This window comes from Pelecanus crispus, chromosome 2 (genome assembly GCF_030463565.1).
Source record: "Pelecanus crispus isolate bPelCri1 chromosome 2, bPelCri1.pri, whole genome shotgun sequence".
NCBI lineage: Eukaryota > Metazoa > Chordata > Aves > Pelecaniformes > Pelecanidae > Pelecanus > Pelecanus crispus.
In genome coordinates, this window is record NC_134644.1 from 760,678 (window position 1) to 776,013 (window position 15,336).

The 15,336-nt window shown below is 47.2% G+C and overlaps 1 protein-coding gene across 1 annotated transcript; it reads left to right on the plus strand.

Annotated features, from left to right (window-relative positions):
* Positions 1-190: 190 nt before the first annotated feature.
* CDC25A (cell division cycle 25A) lies at positions 191-14,417 on the plus strand. The gene is made up of 16 exons (XM_075705713.1): positions 191-342; positions 2,978-3,063; positions 5,100-5,154; positions 5,898-5,933; positions 6,078-6,114; positions 6,502-6,603; positions 7,418-7,534; positions 8,396-8,530; positions 9,190-9,264; positions 9,934-10,086; positions 10,420-10,512; positions 10,895-10,957; positions 11,062-11,160; positions 11,887-12,017; positions 12,789-12,900; positions 14,277-14,417. Exons 1-16 carry the CDS (start codon positions 191-193, stop codon positions 14,415-14,417), a joined length of 1,587 nt encoding a protein of 528 aa, XP_075561828.1.
* The last annotated feature ends 919 nt before the right edge of the window (positions 14,418-15,336 follow it).

Here is a 15,336-nt window from a genome sequence, read left to right on the forward strand (position 1 = left end):
CGCCGTTCTTACTGGTCAGAACGAGCGCGGTGGGTGGGGATATTTGAAGAAAAACACCCGCCCCTTTCAAACGCAGGCTTTTGATTGGTGGAGGGGAAGTTTGGCGCCAGCTTCGGAGCGGGCGACGGGTAGCGGCTGGGGTCAAAGCGGTACGGGCCGCCCTGACAGGAGGACGGCAGGGCTCGGCTCCATGGATCCCACACCGGGCTGCTCCTACCGCCGCCGCCTCACGCTTCTCTCCCCGGCTTCCCCCGCTTCGCCCGCCGTGGTCAAGTCTCTTTTTCCCGCCGACCTCTCGCCGGTCTCCGACCTTCGCCTCACCATGGAGCAGCTGGGACGCGGGTCAGTCAAAGCGGGGATCCCTTTTGCTGAGTGCACCCCCTCTTTCTCCTGGCTGAGGGCCTCTATCATCCCCCCCCCCAAAAAAAAAGGGGATCATGCCCCCCCTAAAAAAAAAAAAGAAAAAAAAAGAGGCTTCGAGGGCCTATTCCCCCCTTTCTTCCCTCCCGGACCCGAAGCGAGGCCTACGGGAGCTCCCCCCGCCCCCCCCCCGCCATGCAAGGCCTTCGGAGCCTCCCCCACCCCCCGCTCCCGGGGGCGAGGCCTAGGGGAGATCTTCTCCCCACATTTTAATAAACCCCAAAAACAAGGCCTCGAGGAGTTGTTCTTCTCCTCCCGTTCTGTCCACCCCCACCGCGCAGTGAAGCCTTGAGGAATTTTTCTCCTCCCCGGAGCCTCCAGGAGCCCTTATCCCTCTGCTTCCCCCCAAACTGCAAGGCCTCGAGGACCCCCCCCCCCCCCCCCCCTTTCAGAAGCAAGGCCTCCAGGACCTCATCTACCCCCCAGTCGTGCCCCCCCTCACCAAAAACCAAAAGTGAAGCCTCGTGGATCGCTTCTCCTCTCTCCCCACCCCCCAGTCGAGGCCTGGAGGAGCTCTGCCCTTAATCTCCTCCCCCCAGAAGCGAGGCGTTGGGGACCTCATCCCGCGTTCTCTCCTTCCAAACACCCCCCCTCTCTTCAAACTGAGGCGTCGAGGAGCTGTTTCTCCTCGTCCCCCCTCAAAATGAGGCCTCGAGGTCTTCCCACACCCCGCTGCCCTTGCAAAACCGAGTCCTCCACCACTCCCTTTCCCCCGCCATTCCTGATGCCTGCACCCCTGCAGAGTTCTGCCCCCCCCGCCTGCTACCCCCCTCCCCCAAATAGTCCCCTTTTCTGCTGCCCCTGTCTCCCTCAGGAGCCCCTGTTCCCCTGCCCACGCGTGGCCGTGGCCGTGGCTCCTGCGCTGTGGGCCATCTTCCCCCTGCGGTGTCCCACCTCGGGCCACCATCTTCCCCTGGTTCTGCTCTGGGCACCCACCTTGCTCCTGAACCCTTCCCTATGCCTGGCCCCAGGACTGGCTGCTTTCACCTCCTCTGCAAATCAATGCTGGTACCTTTGTGTCCGTCCTTCCTGCCTTCTGTGCCATGTTAGCTGCATCATCTCAGCTCCCTCTTGCTCCCTGCATGCACCCTCCCCCGGCTCCTGTGCACCCCCTCCTCCTTTACTGTTTCACATATGGAACATGCTGCAGCCTTTGGGCTCTGCCGCTCCTCTCTCCCCGTAACCGGGCAGTTGCTCAATCTGATTTTGCTGTTACTAGTCTCTAACTCCTTCATCTTGTTATTTCTGTGCTAACCTCTACGGTTTGTCTGTTGTATGGCTCCTGTTTTGCTCTGGCCTACTCTCTGGTCCTGACAGCCCTCCTGGAATTTGTCCTTTGTTTGCTGTTTTTATATCACTCTCCTTTCTGTAATCACCTGCTTTCTTTATGATCCTTCCCTCCTTCAGATTCCTGAAATTCCTGTAAATGATTCGCACCAGTCCCCTCTGTGCTCATTATTTGAGTTTGTAACCCTAGCTTGTGCCCTGGCGCATTTTTTTAATTAACCCATGTGACAGAGGAGCCACACTCAAGTAGCTTTCCCCTTATTTAAGGTAATATGGAGTAAGGCTACATATGTTATGCATATCTCTCTGCATTGAAGCCACCGTGGCCACTGCCCATGTAGGAAATGAGCGTGTGTGGCTCAGCAGTCAGGCAGGAGAGCTTGCCTTGTTCCCTGCCTGCTCGCAGAGCCTTGTTTGGACTTGCACACGCATTGGGTCAGGGCCTGGTGTTGCTCAGTCAGGCTCTGAATTCCTCCAGCCCCTTCACCTACAGAATCATTTAGACCAGTCTGATGGTTACGTGAGCAGAGCTTGTTTAGCTGACAATGAGTGCTAACTACTTATAAACATGAGTTTGAGTTAGAAGTTGGGTAGTTTTTCTATGAAAACAATAATTGAGTGGCTGCCAGAGAGAGGGTTGCAGTCCCGAGAAGCATAATGGGGCTGTGATACAGGTCTTTCTAGAGAGCAGTTTGGGAGGTGCTAATTTGATCCCAGGCACCAATATCCTATTGTACATTTAAAGTGGTTTTAGTCCTAAAGTTTTATTGTGAGGTCTGTCACTTTGTTGTATTAGAACTTTTATTTGTGAAGCCAAAAGCTCAGGACAGGGTCTAAAACATAATTTCAGAAAACCCCTCACAGTTAGTATGTCATGGAGAAAAGCTTGGTAGTTTGGTGCAAGGTGACCAGAAAGGCTATCAGGAGAACAATTGTCTTAAATGACGCCCTCCCTGTCTCTGTTTTGGAAGCCTAACTTCTAATATTATCAGCACTGCATGTGCAGGTTTGAAAAAACCCCAAAACCTGAAGTCCCTGTAGGTGTTAGATCTGAGGATATTTGTAAGTGTGGTGATCTTGTGGTGGCATTGTCTGTGCACTCAACAGAGCACAAGAGGCTGCAGTCTGTGGGATTGCCAAGCTGGAATCCTTTCGCTTGGCCGATGATAAAGGTTTCGGAGCATGATTACCTATGTTCAGTCACTGCTATATTGTATTTCTTGCTTCAGTGAGCATTTAAAACAAATACCTAACTTCTGTTACTTTACAGTCAGCATGAAAACGCTGAGCAAGATCTGGGAAACAAGAATACTAATGGTTTACAAAGAACAGTGTCATCAGAATCAACAGACTCAGGTACAACTTTCTCAATTAATAAATAACAAATAAGAAATTAAAAGCATCCTATTTTTACGTGGTTTCCACTGCAAGCAGCTTCCAGGGTTTGGATAGAGAAATAATGCTGCCTGCCTGCCTGCAATTCCCCATTCTTACGCTCCTGAAAGGAGGGAAGCAGGCAAACCATCACTCAGCAAGCTTCTGCAGTTCATGGCTTGGGTTGTGGGTGGCTTTTTTTTTTTTTTTTCTTGTTTTAATTGTCCTGGTGTGTGTTAGCAGTAGAGCTAGCATGGAGAAAAAACTGGTTCTGCCCCCACAGGGGACTCGGACAGAGATGGCTTTTTCCTTTTTTCTTAGGATGGCTGTCAAGACGTGGTTGCTAGCCTGTCATGCTTTGTGCTCCAGCGTGATGTTTATCACTACCATTTTCTGATTGCCTTGATGCTGTGCTCTGTACATGGTAGTAGGTCAACACCTTATCATGAGTGTATCAGCCCTTCTTGCAGTAGAGACGGCTGAAGATGAAGGCTGCTAAAGATAGCCCAAGATAGGCTTCGCTGGTGAATTGGATTCCCACCATTCCCTAGTCTGGGGTGTCTTGCAGATACTGGCTTGTGAGAGTTTATAGTTGCGTGTTGGGGCTGTGGTCTGGAAAACTGGGAGATAGTGTTTTGTTCTTCATTGTTAGGATCCGTTGCATATCTGCATTTGGCTCTGAATGGGACCCATTTGAGCTTCTGGCCTTTGGAGGGTGATAACTTTGATGAAAGCAAGTCATCACGGTGTGGTTTCTCTGTTTAAACCCAAACTGTGCTAACCTGCTCTACACACTCCGATCAAGGCTGTTAAGTAGGGTTTGTCATGTGGCTTGGGTTTTTTTTTTTTGTGTGTGTGTGGCTTTTTGTTAACATGAGCTGATTGTTTACCTGCAACCTGGGGAGCTGCATCTTAGTGCTGATACTTGCCCAGAAGTATTTTTTTCTTCCCAGATGAGATATTTTGTAAGTGAAAATGAAGTAAGTTCTCACCCCCTAACTTGTAGAATCAGGGAAGCTTCTGATACTTCAGTGGTCCAGCCCAGCGATGGAAATCAGTGTCTCCATCTGAATTTATGCACCAGTCTGACTGTGCACGGTACTTTCAGCCTTCAAAGGAACTTTATGAACCGCTAAAATGCGAGTATAGATTATAAACCACAGAGTGGGATAGAATAACCAAGATTGCTAAATCTCCACTCTCTTCTCATATTTTTTTCTTTTTTTTTCCTGTCTCCAAAGCAGGCCTGAAGCGCTTACAAAACGCTCATGATTAAGGTTTCTGCTGTGCCGAGACCACTACCTGTCATGTTAGTCAAATTAATTCTTTGTAGTTGTTTGTTTAGATCAGTCACTGATGTAGCAACAAGTCTTGTCATGATGGTACAGAGTGTATTCTGGCAAGCTGTTGGCCTATCACTAGGGCTTGTGAATATTACCCTAATATAAAAACTCCTTGGGGAATCTGTGTTTAAGTAAGCTTCACATTTGACTGTACTTAAATGCTGTGTAGCTGTAATGTTTCGCTTGGTTTGTGCTTACGGAGTGCTTGCTGTTATTTCCAGTACATTAAGAAGGGCCTTTTGAGTACTTTTTTTGGAACGACCTCAAAATTTCTTCCTATAAAGAGGTGTAACTAAAACCATGGCTTAAAAGACCCTAAAGGACTAAGTTGTTTATTAAGATGTTTGTGTGATAGAGTCAGCCCAAGAGTATTCTGTGTGGTAGTGCTCTCTTCTATACGACATTCTAGGCAGGGCTAGGGGTGCTTTTTTTAATTACTCCTGTTTTTCCCCAAGCAGTAACACCTGATATGGCCAAAACCAATGGTATGGGTTATCTGTAACTGTTATTTATTCCTGCACTGAGGTGAGGCTGCAGACAGGACTTTCCACATTAGTTTCCTGCCTGAGCTCAGGGTCTTTCTGAGGAAAACTGTAGCAGCGTCCAATACTTGGCATTTCCAACGCTTTGCATTTCCTAGATACTGCTCAGTAGAAAATATTCTCTCCTCTGCAGGTTGTGCTTTGGATTCTCCTGGTCCCGCAACCTCGGATGATATCATGGAGGAAACGTATGTAACCATATGCTAAGCCTGACTTCTGGCATTTCGCGTTGCGCCATTAACAAACGTAGGCTGATGAGAGAGGCTTGACGTGGCTTTTCCTTTGCTGGCATGCGTGCAGTGGGCTCTTCTCCCTTCAACTTCTAGAAGTGTGTGCTGTAGTGCTCTGCAGCCTGAGGTGCTAGGCTCTCTGTCTTGCCTGCGTCCCAGAGTACTTAACAAGTCTTGGCTCTGAGTTAATGTGTTGTACGAGCCAGAGCGTTTGAGCATGGCATTGGCACCTTACCAGGAGTCTGAGGCTGCACCAAATTGCACGTAAGTTGCAGTTTTCACTCAACACTTACATTAGAATTTATGCTTGTATGTGCCTTAACTGATACCAAGCAGTTGCTCTTAGCTTTGAATTTGCCACTCTCAATTAGATTATTTTTCTTTTCCTAATCTTCTACCCCAGGGATGGGGGACAGATGCCCTTGATCTCTGATTTACTGAGCTCTTCTTCCTTTAACCTAGCTTCTTGTCTAAACAACGCTGAAAAGAAATTAAGGAAAGGAGGCAGAGAAGGAGTCTAGGTAGTGTTTCAAAAACTAGGATGGGATAAGCTGGCTATAAATAGCTTTTGAGAAAGACAAAGTGTCATCAAGAAGCATGTTGGCTTCTGCTCAGCGTAACACTCCATGACTTAAATGCAAGGTTGATTTTTAGTGTACTAACCTTTGGTGCTAACTGTGGGGCATCTCACTTGCTTTTAGGTTTGAGAAAGCAATTCTTGAATCCAGCAGACTGAAGTAAGTGTACTTCTATTTTAACTTCTTTTGTCAGTGACTGTTGCAGCCTATGGAGTTTTACTGGGGGGAGGAATTGAGTTCTACTCATGTTACTGTCTTTTAAAACAAAATATTGAAATAAATCTTGGTTCTTTTTTATTGTAGCATGCGAATGCCTTTCAGAAGAATACATTCACTGCCAGTAAGTGGTATTGGTCTTGTAGAAATGTTAAAGGATTTAGCATGTTAAGTGTTTTTAGTTGGATACGTTCCATAACTTGTTACTTTTCTGTCTTCAAGAACAGCTGCTGTGGTACTTAATGAAAACTGTCAAAATTACAGCTTGTAAACTCAAAATCTCATTTAAGTCAGCGTGAAATTTCAGTGATGTGGCTTTGTCACTAATGCAGTTGAAGTATTTTTGGTTCCTGTACCGGCACCTCAGCATAAAAGCCTCCTGCGCATAGTTTGCACCAATTTGTAGTCAGAGACGTTACAGTCTTTATTAACCCTGGTTTTGCTTAAAATGTAGTTGTGCAAAGACTGTATCGCGTAGTACTGAACTGACGCTTTTGTATGAATGTTGTAGCAAAGCCTCCTGGGATCCAGTCCTGCTCTGAAGAGAAACCATTCCGATTCTCTGGATAGCGATGCTTTTCAACTATTGGAACAAGATGAAAATAAGGAGAATGTAAGTGGTGCTTTCTGTTGCCTCCGACGATCGGTGTAAGAGGTGGTACCAAGGAAGCTGAATTAGCACACTGCTTCAGCAGTGGATGTGGTGGAAAAGGCTTTTTGCTCTCTGCCAGGCTGTAATTCAGATATAACAAAGTTTTGCGGAGCTTATCTTAGGGGAACTTGCAGTGAAGTGTGACAGCACTGATTATAGTGACTGCAAACTGATTACAGGTTAATAAAAATTTGGAAGACTTTGATTGTGCAGCTCTACCTTCGTGCTACTGAACCTGACTCCTTTTAGGCTGTGGCAAGGGAAAAATTATTCGTACTGCTAGCTTTAGATAGCTATGAGGGGTGCCTCCAGAAAGCTGTTTAGATAGATCACCTCATCCTTTTCCACTGCTGGCATGGGGGAGCCCTGGTTCCTCACGGCACAAATGTCCTTTTGCCTACTTGGTCTGAGAGGCCTTGCTGCTGGAAATCCCATCGGTAGGACTCTGGCAGGTCTCTACCGAAGAGCGGGTGTCAGGAGGCAGCCTTGGCTGCCTTTAAAAATGATTTCTTTTGCAGAGAAGTTGACTGACAAAAGAAATAGAAAAGCCTTAAGCCTGTAGGTGATAGCAAGAGGATAAAAGCTCGATTATATCAAATTAATCGCTATTGTAACATCTTTAATTTGAAAACATCCGCCTTCAGACTATTCCTGTTGGCAGCAGGGAACTTAAATCCAAAACATCAGGTAGTTTTTAAAAAATGTAAAATGATCCTAGCAACTTACACAGTTTGTAATTTTGGCAAAATAATCACTTCGCTCCTTTTTAATTCAGGAATCATTTGAGTTTAAGAAGCCAACCAAACCAGCTTCTCGTAGTTCTGTGCATGTCCATTCCCGTGATGGAAAAGGTGTTCCTGGACCAAGGCAGAATTCATCTCCAGCTCAGATAGTAAGTAATACAGTGTTCTTTGCAACTAATTCTCACCTAATCCTCTGCATACCTGCTGTTTGGGAGGATGAAAAATTCCATCACGTTTCTAAGACAATGCTGTTAATCACCACTATTCATGTGCCAAATGGAAAAACTTATCTATCTGCGAGATAAGAAAACTCTCCTCACATTTGGCTCATGAGATGGTCAGAAGTTTGAAACACGGATTGTTCTGTAGTCTGTGAAAGATTAGTCAACACGGAGCTGAGGTTATGAGGTTATGGTTTGAAGTTGTTTTCACTATCGATAAAGTAGATATTTATAGAGGCAGATGCATCTGGAACCATGAAGCCAACTGTGCAGATGCAACTGAATCTTATGTCCAGCTGCGGCATGCAGGAAGAAAATACTGCCTTATTCATATTCTGTCGCTTAGAAAAAGCGACTGAAAGAACATGATGGGTCCTTGCACAGAAACAGAGTTGGGGGCACTAAGTCTTGTCTCCGCTCCTTGAATCTGGTGACTACCAGATTCATCCTGCTTAGTACTCTTGATCTTGTGCTAATCAACTGCAGAGTTTATATTAATTCTTGTTCCTATTGACACCGCCCACTTCTCTCCTTTGCCCCTTTGCTGGATAGCTTCTTCTGGATAATAGGGTTATTGATTAATGAGGCTAATGAAGCACTCTGCTCTTGTAAGGCTCAAATAAAAGTATCGGAACTCAGTTTGGAGTTTGCTCAGGTCGGTGTATTCAAGGTGGTGGAATAACCACCGGTTTTTCTGTAGTACAGCGAGAGGTATGGTGTCAGCTCTGGGGTTGCAGCATCCTGCAGTAAAGAGGAGGAATGTTGTTAAAACTAACTGTCTTGTCTCAGTTTCCCACTGGTGAAATACCCGTGGGTGAACAGGAAAACTACAGGCCAGCTTTCCTGCAGCAGTCTTCCCAGACTTCCTCTGAAAGCGATGATGATGATGGATTCCTAGAGCTGCTAGATGAGCAAGATTTGAAGGTATGTGCAAAGGAAATACGATGGTCACTTCAAAATGTTAATAGTCTGCCCACAATATGTGTCCGTGGCACACGTATGTTCTAGCGGAAGGCAGTGTGGAAGTCAAACCGCAAAAAGCGAGGTACTAGGGAATCCTAGAAGATGAGTTATCATCACCTTTTTCAACTCTTACGTATCAGTGTCTCTATCTTATATGTGCTCTTTCCTAGTGCAGACAATGGGATTTTCTTGGGGCGTGACAGCGGTTAGTTTAAGAATTGCTGCTGTTCCTATTGGTATATGAGCATTTGCTTTACTAGAGAGAATTATTTGAACGGTTGGCATTTTTCCTTAGAAACTTGCTGAAAGAGCTAGAGGTGATATTTGCTTCCAAGCCACTTAAATAGAAGACTGTTTGTAACTGAATTTGAAATGCTTAAAGCTTTGGAGGAACATTGTCAATCAGTCGATGAATTGATGTAACTTACCTTCTCCAATATCTCTCTTCTCGGTTCCGTTACTTCATTGAGTATTGGACTAGTAATTGAGTGAAAGTCCTAAAACTGCTCCGACAGCTGAATTCAACTGGAATGTTTGCCTGAGCTGTGCAGAAGCTGTAGATATTTACAGTCTCCACCCACGGCGAAATAGATGAGAATGAACTTTCTTTTTCTTCGCAGAACGATGAGGAGATGCCATCTGATGTGGCCAGCCTCTGGACTGCACCACTGGTCATGAGGAAAACGGACAATCGGGTAAGTGTTCTGGCAGAGCACAACAGAGCCGGGACGGGGACTTTGTTCTCGCAGCCGTTTTCACTACTGGGACAAGTAATCACACTGTCCCTGATCCTGTAGCCCTAATAACAGCAAAACGAGACATGACATAAACCCCCTGCAGTATTCCGTTATCTCTAAAGCTTGTTCACCTGGAAGACTTTGTCAGTGCTGGACAATGCTCATTGTGTGAGCATTAACTTTCTTTTTACAAAAACACTTCATAAATGCAAGAAGATTTGAATTCCCTTATCAGGTACTTGTTGACATATCTTGAATACATTTTACACAGACTTACCTGGAATGCCTATAGCCCAATCCACTGATAATAGACTGCGAAGGGAGTTTAGACTCCAGCAAAATGCTCCTTAATTTGCTGATAAACTGTCTGCTAATTGGTATAAAGCATCTGCTAGTGCATCTTATTGCTTATGGTGCTCCAGGCTCACCCAGTCCACACAGCAAGAGCCAAGTGTTACTGGAAATGTAGGTCCTGAATTTAGCTGACCCTACCAACGCCCTGCCATTGCTGAGCAGCAGCAGTGCCTTACATAAGGCAAAATTTGTAATAGTCTGAAAGTCTGAGGCTTGCTTAGTTTCTAACCTAAATCTTTGCTAGACAACTCTAACTTCTGTCCTTCCTCGTAGGCCAAACGATGCCGGCTGTTTGGCTCTTCATCTCTGCTTGGTGGTGGAGGAAGAACCACCCAGAAGAGGTTGGAGAGGTCCCAGGAAGAGAATTCTCCAGGAAAAAGCAAGAAGAGGAAGAGCCTGCCTGGAACACCTTCTGAGGATTCAACGGTTGGTGGCTTGGCATCTGATGTGGTAGCAGAGAATTGATTAGGAGGGGATCGAATAGAGGTGTCTAGTTTATGGAGGTTAATAAGCGAGCTTTTTCAGGTGAATTGCTGACCTAGCAAAACTGCGTTCTCCCTGCATAGTGTAGGGGATTAGGGGAGCTGGCACAGTAGTTGCATACTCTTGAGCCTGAGTTTTGCCTTCATCCAAAGGGGAAGCTGGGGGGGTTGTAGTTCAGGGCTTCAGAGTAAACTCTGAGTTTCCTGTTATGCTCTGGGAAAGAGTGGGTCTCTGCTCTCAGTGCTTGACATTGATCTCTAACCTGTGTTCTTCTAGAGTTTGAAAATGGTAAAGACAAAATCCTCCACAGCAGAGATTGAAAGCATTTTGGACAGCGACCAGAGAGATCTTATCGGTGACTTCTCAAAGGTAATTCAAGGGATTTGTTTTAATTGTCTCTTTCGGTAGGGGTGTCTCGAAGCAGCCCAAGTAAAGCACTTCCCTTCTTTAACCGTACATATTCAAATTCCTAGTGAAGGCTGTCAGTGAGAAGGGTGCTTTCACACCTTAGCCATCAAGTGGTTCATTCGTGGTTGTTCAAACAAGATCTACAAAATCCCTTCAGTATAAGAGCAAAAAATAACATTTTGTCCCTGAATTTTAGAATTCTTAGTTCTAACTCTTAGGCTTTGCTGAAGAAATTCTTGTCAGTAAAGCATCTGTGTTACAAAATTTAACTGCTGAACACTGTGCTATCGCCTATGGGGCTCACACCTGGAATTTTCTCAGTTAAAGGCTGTCTGTTTTCTAGGGTTATTTGTTCCACACTGTCGATGGGAAACATCAAGATTTGAAATATATCGACTCAGAAATGGTACGTGTTCCAGGGACAGTAGAAGAATTCTTTACTGGGAGGGAGGGGAAGCCGACACAAAAGCATCTCAAAACAACTGAACTCCTTTTTGTTTTTTCTTGCAGATTGTGTCTGTTCTGACTGGGAAGTTTGCGAGCTTCATCAAGGAGTGTGTGATAATCGATTGTAGATACCCGTATGAGTATGAAGGAGGACACATCAAGGTATGTTGACCCCGTAACAGCGATGTAGAGTTGTCTGAGGTCGCAAACTGGGGTCAGCGGCACGTGTGGGGCCGCTCTTTACTAGCGAGTCCCCAGGGCCACGTGGATATGTTATAGCTGAGGGGCCCGTGTGCCAGGGTCTGGGATCCTGTTATGCCTATGCACTGAGTGAATCTCTGCTCACTGAGCTCACGCTCGGTTCATAAAGTTACTCCTCCCTCAAAGGAGGGAACGTTCTGCTTTCCTTAAGCAGAGGAGGTGGCCTGTGTGGCAAGCAGGGAGTTGGTTCCAGAGGAGGATGTAAGACACTTGGTGTCCAGCATCCTGATATCTGGGGAAGCTAAAATTAGAATAATAAACTTCATTTAAGCCACAGACTTCAAAGAACAAATGGCTGTGCAAAACATAATTGACCTTGAAGTTTGCTGCTCAAGCAAGCTGGCTGGCCCTCTTAAACACAAGGAGATGGGAAGGGAAATCCAGCGAGCCACAACCTACAGCTGTGGAAACAGCCATCCAAAACAGGGCCAGGTCACCCAGCGCCAGCGTTAGACTACCTGTAATGTTCTGCCTGCGTTTGAAGCTGTGTTCCCAACAGCTAGAGAGGGTTGGCAGAGCTCCTTTAGGAAACTAAGATGAGGAGACAGCTTGCAAGGAAGTGGGATAGGTTTGCTACTGTTCTCCTCCGCTCACTGTGCATGCTTGCGCATGACTCTGCCTTAACAGGGTGCTGTAAACCTGCACATGGAAGAGGATGTGGAAGACTACTTGCTTAAGAAGCCAATCCAGCCATCGGAGAACAAACGAGTGATAATAGTGTTCCACTGCGAGTTTTCTTCGGAGCGGGGCCCTCGAATGTGAGTTATCCCACAAACCCCTAGACAAGAACTTCACTGCTGCGCTAGCTGGGAGCAAAGCTTTCGGGGTGGCACTGGTTAATGTGCTGGCATGCTACTTAATAGGCAGTTTATCACGAGCAGACGTTGGCTGTCACCTCTGGCAAGGATGTGACACAACCCATGATGCGAATGGCCCTGCTGAAGTCACAGAATCATCAAATTGTTTAGGTTGCAAAAGCCCTTTAAGATCATCCAGTCCAACCATTAACCTAACACTGCCAAGGCCACCACTAAACCCATTAACGGCAGAGGAATAATTAATTCCATGTTTCCTGGCTTGGGGGATGGATTATTTTTAATGAAAGTAAAACTAGGAATCACTAAGGTTGGAAAGGATCTCTTAGATCATCAGCCCAACCATCAACCCAGCACCCCCATGCCCACTAAACCATGGCCCCCAGTGCCACCTCTGCCCGTTTGTTGAACCCCTCCAGGGATGGGGACTCCCCCACCTCTCTGGGCAGCCTGGTCCAATGCTTGGCCACTCTCTCTCTGAAGAAATTTTTCCTACTATCCAATCTAAGTCGGGCTGGTGCGCTGGAATGCTTAGAGACAGACAGGGACAATCAGTTAGCCGCGGCGTTGCAGCCAGCGTGACTTGTCAGCGTGTTCCCGATAGGCAGCGGCTTGCTTCCATAATCCAAGGGAATGGGAAGTTCTGGCTGAGCGCTGTTTCCATGTGTTATTTGTTGAATGCAAGATTTAATGCAGGATTTTTTCCTGCTACAGGTGCCGGTTTGTGAGAGAGCGGGACAGGCTGGGTAATGAGTACCCCAACCTCCATTACCCAGAACTCTATGTCCTGAAGGGGGGTTACAAGGACTTCTTCTTAAGATGCCGTGTAAGTAACGTTCTCTTTAAATTCATCTCCTTCACACTCAGAAGAGAAGAAATGATAGATAAAGATACCCACGTATTCGTACTTGATCAGACCTCTCTTTGGAGCAGGGTGTGTCTTGCTGGGGTGGGTTTTCCTGCTCTGTTTCGGTGCTCTGGTACTGAGAGCAGCCAAAATCTGGCAGTGAGGCTCTCTAAGCCTATTCCATCCTTCAGAGCTGTCTTGCTGCCGTACCTGGAAAGGTTTTTCCACTTGTTTCAAGAGTAAAATACAAAACTGGTTTCTGCCCTTCTGTAACAAGTAGGAGCTCAAAATTTCATTTGGAGATGGAATTTAAGACTGCCCAGCCTGCAAGGACTAGGAGAGAAGAGAGGCTTGGCAGTGTTTGCCGTACGATAAATGGAGACCTGGAGTCCAATACTGTACTAACATAGCAACATTGAAAAACTCAAGCTTTGAGTTTTCAGCCTCTAATTCAGAAAAGGAAACAAAAAATTGCCCAGCAGCTCTCTTAGCAGCGTTGCGGGGATGGTGTTTCTCGTATTGCTTGGCTTCTACTGCTTCAGCATTTCAGTGCTGCGCTCTCCCCCTCCAGCTAGGACTTCTGCTGTTCTGACACAAAGTAGGCTGTGGCCTGACGGTCACTTCAGTCCCTCTCAGGCCCCCGCGCTTTAGAGTATCTCTTCAATTACCTTCCTGTTCCGTGACTTGGTGCTTTTTCAGAGATGTGAGCTCTTCGGCCTCTCTGCGGCCGGCTGGCTGGAGCTGCCCGCTGTTTCCCAGGGGGGTGCTGGGTCTCCCAGCGTTCGGGCCGCCTCGGGGGATGCCGGTGTCCACGGCAGCGAGTGCTGTCCTGGTTTTTTGGCTCTCCCTGCGATCTGCTGGCTCCCCTGTGGCGGTGGACGCTGGGTTTTCTTTGGGGTCCCGTGGGTGTCCTCTCCTGAGGTGGGAGGACCGAGGGCCTCAAGGTGGCAGCAGGGGACAGCCGACGGCAGCCTTTGCTCTGGGGCTGGCCTGGGAGCAGGGGCTGGCCGTGCCGAGGGACAAGTATTCTCCAAATCTGTGCTATTTCAAGGTGGATGCTAGATGGGCTTGCTTTGTGTATTGGTGTCTGGCAGAAAATTTGGGGCGAGAGCTCTGTATACAGGACTGAAAGTCCTTCACTGAATAGCTATCGCTTCTGAAGTAGCTGTAATCTCAATATCACTTGGCTTTGTTCGTGAACGTCTGGTATGAAACTCCTGCTCAGGGTGGGGGTTCTAGTTCTGTTTATTCTGGCGGTGTTTGTTCAGTGGTCGCTGGCAGGCTCTGTCGGTGAGTCTCAAAGGGATCATCGCTCCTGTGACACACCGAAGTGAAACCAGCTTCTCTTTCCCCAGAGTTTCTGCGAGCCCCAGAGCTATCGCCCCATGCACCACGAGGACTTTAAAGAAGATTTGAAAAGGTTCCGCACCAAAAGCCGAACCTGGGCTGGCGAGAAGAGCAAAAGGGAACTGTACAGTCGCCTGAAGAAACTCTAAGGGATGAACCGAAGAAGCAAAGACTGCCTGTCGCGGGGGGGCTGCGGTGGGAGGGAGACGTGCCTGTTCCTTGCTTGGGGTTGTCAGGTACCGGCTCTCTCCTCGGCTGTCATCTTACCGGGAACACCGTGGAACTTGCGGCTGCAGGCTTGAAGCGAGCGCCCTGGATGCTGGCTGGGAGCTGACTCTTCTGAATACTCTCGTTAACGCTGCTTCGTGGAAACGGCTTCTTGTGTTCTGCGACGTCCACAAACCACCCAACAGCCTGCCCCGGGAGGGGTGGGGAGAGGCTGTCGCGTGCCACGTGCATGGGGCTTGGCTGGTACGTGGCGTAAGCAGTGAGGGTGTCTTAGTGCCTGTTATTTTTTAAATGCTTTATTTTATTTAAATACAGTCAAATGAAGCTAATACTGCTGCCGTTGAATCATCTGGCTTGTACTTAAACCTTGTTTCTGCTAAAGGGTGGCCTGCTGGTGGGGGTGGGGGGGTTAATTCTTTTTCTCAGCTGCAGCTTTGATTCTGCGTTTTGGCAGCGCAATGCGTCGTGGTGATGTAAAATGGGAAATACTTCAGTGCAGCTGGAGCTTCCCACCTCGCCGGGCTCCTGCGTTCCACTGTGGGAAGTCTCCTGAAGACGGTCTAAGGGGAAATTGCTTATTGTATGTAGATATCACATTCACCTTGTCTACTTTATCTAGATTGCTTTCTTTCATAGTAATTTGAATTTAGCTGCTGCTTTAGTTCTAGAGTTGGTGTTTCAAAGTAGGGAGAACTTCTGGGAGTGGAGGGTAATTGAGAAACAGGCTGTCTCGGGCAATCCCAGAAGAACCGGGCGGCAAAGCTGTTACCAGGTTTCTCAACAGCAGCAGTTTGCTGTCGCCGTTCCTTCCAAGGTTGCATATCGTTATCGTGAAACGCG

Excerpts from the sequence above, each read along its gene's own strand:
- CDC25A (XM_075705713.1), top strand. The coding sequence starts at position 191 with ATGGATCCCACACCGGGCTGCTCCTACCGCCGCCGCCTCACGCTTCTC. Across the intron at positions 7,535-8,395 it reads ATTCATCTCCAGCTCAGATA|TTTCCCACTGGTGAAATACC; the intron begins GTAAGTAATACA and ends GTCTTGTCTCAG. Across the intron at positions 8,531-9,189 it reads TAGATGAGCAAGATTTGAAG|AACGATGAGGAGATGCCATC; the intron begins GTATGTGCAAAG and ends TTTTCTTCGCAG.